Source organism: Octopus bimaculoides, chromosome 1 (genome assembly GCF_001194135.2).
Source record: "Octopus bimaculoides isolate UCB-OBI-ISO-001 chromosome 1, ASM119413v2, whole genome shotgun sequence".
Lineage (NCBI taxonomy): Eukaryota > Metazoa > Mollusca > Cephalopoda > Octopoda > Octopodidae > Octopus > Octopus bimaculoides.
The window spans coordinates 95,952,115-95,955,822 of NC_068981.1; the positions used below are offsets into that span (position 1 = coordinate 95,952,115).

General features: G+C 38.1%; 1 protein-coding gene across 1 annotated transcript in view; it reads right to left on the bottom strand.

The window, feature by feature from the left end:
* LOC106876015 (carboxypeptidase A2) overlaps positions 1–3,708 on the bottom strand; it is an 82,748-nt gene that overhangs the window by 15,712 nt on the left and 63,328 nt on the right. Inside the window, exon 4 of the mRNA XM_052966840.1 lies at positions 2,120–2,210. Within this exon, the coding sequence (XP_052822800.1) occupies positions 2,120–2,210 (91 nt within the window). The remainder of the gene's footprint in view (positions 1–2,119; positions 2,211–3,708) is intronic.

Here is a 3,708-nt window from a genome sequence, read left to right on the forward strand (position 1 = left end):
ATATACATATATATATATATATATACATATATATATATATATATACATAATTTTTACCAAAACTTTAAAGAAATTGGGATGCGTCATCCAGGCTGGAGCATCTCCGGCGTCGGCAAATACGGTAATGTTTCATTATATCTTTGCTTCAGGTGGGCATCTATATATAGTGTTTTTAGATGTGTTGTATTATAAACACACACACACACACACACTATCGTTCGTAAAGGCTGATATGGATGTCCAGTGAAACGGGTAGGAATTTTATGGAAGATATTACTTCATAGTAAGCTCTCAGTTCTGGCTCTAATAATATATTTTAATATGCGATGCTAAGTACAGAGATAACAGCCTTACTTTCAGAGGAAAATTTACTACAGCAGTATATGTTAAAAATAAGTCTAAATATTTTACTTCTTTACAGGAGAGTAGTGTTTGAGAAATAGGGAAAATATTAGTATTTCCTTTCGTGATTCGACACTTAAATTTCAGATCCAAACGGGATAGATTTCGCTATTAATTCTAAGATGAAAAGTGAAAGTTAATTCAATCAAATATACTCTTCTATAAATTTGTGGTTTAGTATCGGTTAAAACATTTCTCTTTTTGCTGTGAAAGTAACAAAACTATAAGACAAAATGATAAGAGCATAAACCACAGTATTGCCTTTTTAACATAAACTAATTCATCATTCATTTTGTAACTGTTCTCTCGTCTTTTCTTGACTGAATATATTGGTATTCTGTTCGAAGGATACTTTACAAAATTGACAATAAATCTTTCAGCGTACTTGCAGAGATACACTATACAGAATATCGACTGTTATATCAAATTGAATTCGATATGTGTAAAAATATTTAAATATTTATGATATTTTATGATGTAGTTGTGTTGAATTAAGTGATAGTACAATATTGCTGTAGCACCTATGCTAGAGACAAGGTAACCAAATAGATGAAGTATCGAACTACCTGCTTATAAGTTGTGGATTCAAATCCTGTACAGATATTTCATTGTTTCTAAGCTGAGCATTTTATTCTCTCCATTGCTCCGTTAAAACAACCATCAGAAATAGGTATAAAATAATCTAAGAATGTTGTCTTCCAAAGAACCTTCATCCTATTCTAGGGAGATTTATATTGGAAGCACCATGCAATCGAAGCAATCTATGCCCTTTAAAAGATTCACGGGATAAAGAAAAGTATACATGAATTCTCTGCTTCCAACACAATGGACTAGTTTATTTTAATAATTATTTTACTTGGCACTCCGTCGGTTACGACGATGAGGGTCCCAGTTGATCCGATGAACGGAACAGCTTGCTCGTGAAATTAACGTGCAAGTGGCTAAGCACTCCACAGACACGTGTACCCTTAACGTAGTTCTCGGGGATATTCAGTGTGACACAGAGTGTGACAAGGCTGGCCCTTCGAAATACAGGTACAACCAGAAGCAGGAAGAAAGAGTGAGAGAAAGTTGTGGTGAAAGAAAGCAGGGTTCGCCACCACCCACTTCCGGAGCCTCGTGGAGCTTTTAGGTGTTTTTGCTCAATAAACACTCACAACGCCCGGTCTGGAATCGAAACCGCGATTCTACGACCGCGTGTCCGCTGCCCTAACCACTGGGCCATTGCGCCTCCACTATTTTACTATAGAAAAGGATAACAAAAGCTACAAAAATGCAGATATGAGAAATACATCTATTTAAAGTCCTAGTTTGAATTCCTCCAGGCCAGGGCTAACTTTGCCTTTTATCCTTCTGGGCGTCTATAATATAAATACCAAGCATTTATTAGGTCCATTTTCCACTAAATCTGTCTCCAAAATTTGAGGCCCTGCATTTATGCTGAAAATCAATATTTTAGCTTCAATAAGCCCTAGCCATATTTTTCGCTCTTTTCTACTTACGCTCTTTACTTACAATATTGCGCGTTATCTGAGAGAGTTTACGTACACTATTCCTGTTATAGATTTTGACAGAACCAGATGTAGGTTTAACTATACAAATCAACAGCTTTACTAATAATTATACACACTAACCATAAGTTAAAACAGGAAAAGAAGCCTGTACCTCATATATTCTCCAGTGCATTGATAAAAAAATAAAAGAAAATATAACCAACCTGTTGTGTTGAATGGTAGCTATGAAGCCGGAAACGACTGGCTCCACGTTTTGCTCTCGTATGTTCCTGTTCTTCATCTTCGTTGATTAACCTGGAATTCATCAAAAGAACCCCATAACGCAATGTTATAATTATTATAAACGAAGTTCTGAAGTTTAAGGAACTTTAAAACAATTTTAACAAATAATCACATAATTAAATTGCTACACAAGTATGCCATGGCTATATTAATTTATAAGTTGCAGGCCAAAGCAAAGTTAATGGCGCCGGCATACATATACACAGCATATATTATGTATGTGCCATAATATTTGTTATAGTCTGGATACTATCAGAAGACGAGATTTGTGACCATTTTACGACATACAGATGTTATTCACTCTCCACTTTAAATGTTCACACTGCATACAACTTACATAGACACATTTTACATATACACAAAATGCATACGAGGTGGTATCAAAAGGTTCCTGGACTAGTTATGCTAAATAAAAAATAACTTATTCACCTAAGTTTTAACATCACCTCCTTCGAAACATAGTCACATTGCACAGCAATACACCGATCCCAGCGTTCCTGCCACTTTTAGAATCCAGTCTCGAAGTCGTTTTTCGTAAGCGAGTCAACTATCTTCTGATATTCGCTGTGGATCTCGACAACGGTGTTTAAACGGCAACCATTGAGCTGCATTTTTATCTTGGGGAAGAGATGGAAGTCTGCAGGTGCTAAATCTGGCAAATAGGGTGGGTGTGAAAGCGATACCATGGTTTTGGCGAGAAACACGAGTGAGGAAAGCTGGGTGACAGGGTGCATTGTCGTCGTGAAGAATCCAATTCTTCGCAGACGTTAGGATTGCTTGCGCGGACCCATACGACAGACCAACAACATCAGCAATGTCGTTGATTGTCCTCCGGCCATCCTCATGCACTAACTGATGAATTTTCTCCACACTTCCAGGGGTGAAACTTGTGGCAGGTCTTCCAGATCGCTCATTGTCTTCCAGGGATTTCTTCCGCTTTTGAAGCGCCATTCGAAACATTGCGTACGACCCATTGCCTCGTTGCTGTAAGCTTACCGAAACATGCTCCATGCCTTTGTTGCAAACTTCCCAAGTTTAAATCTCACGTTGGCTCTTTGTTCCAACTTCCTGTCCATGACAAAAATCGCAGGCTACAGCATACACGTGATCACAAAAACACAAATTTCACAACTTGCGAAGTAAACACAGCGATGTCACTTGGCATCAGCCTTATGAAGGTCACTGCCAGCTCTCACTGCGCACGCAACCGTGTGTTGCCATCTTCTGGTGCGCAACAGAACTAGTCCAGTAAACTTTTGATACCACTTCGTATATATCTTTTATCGTTTACTTGGTTCAGTCATTAGATTGCGACTACGCTGGGGAACTACCTTGAAGAATTTCAGTTGAACGAATCTCCCCTAGTACTTATTTTTTAAAAACCTGGTACTTATTCTATGGGTTTTTTTTTGCCGAACTGCAAAGCTACAGGGACATAAACACACCAGCACCAGTTATTAAGCGGTGGGGAAACACGCACACACACACACACACACACACACACACACAC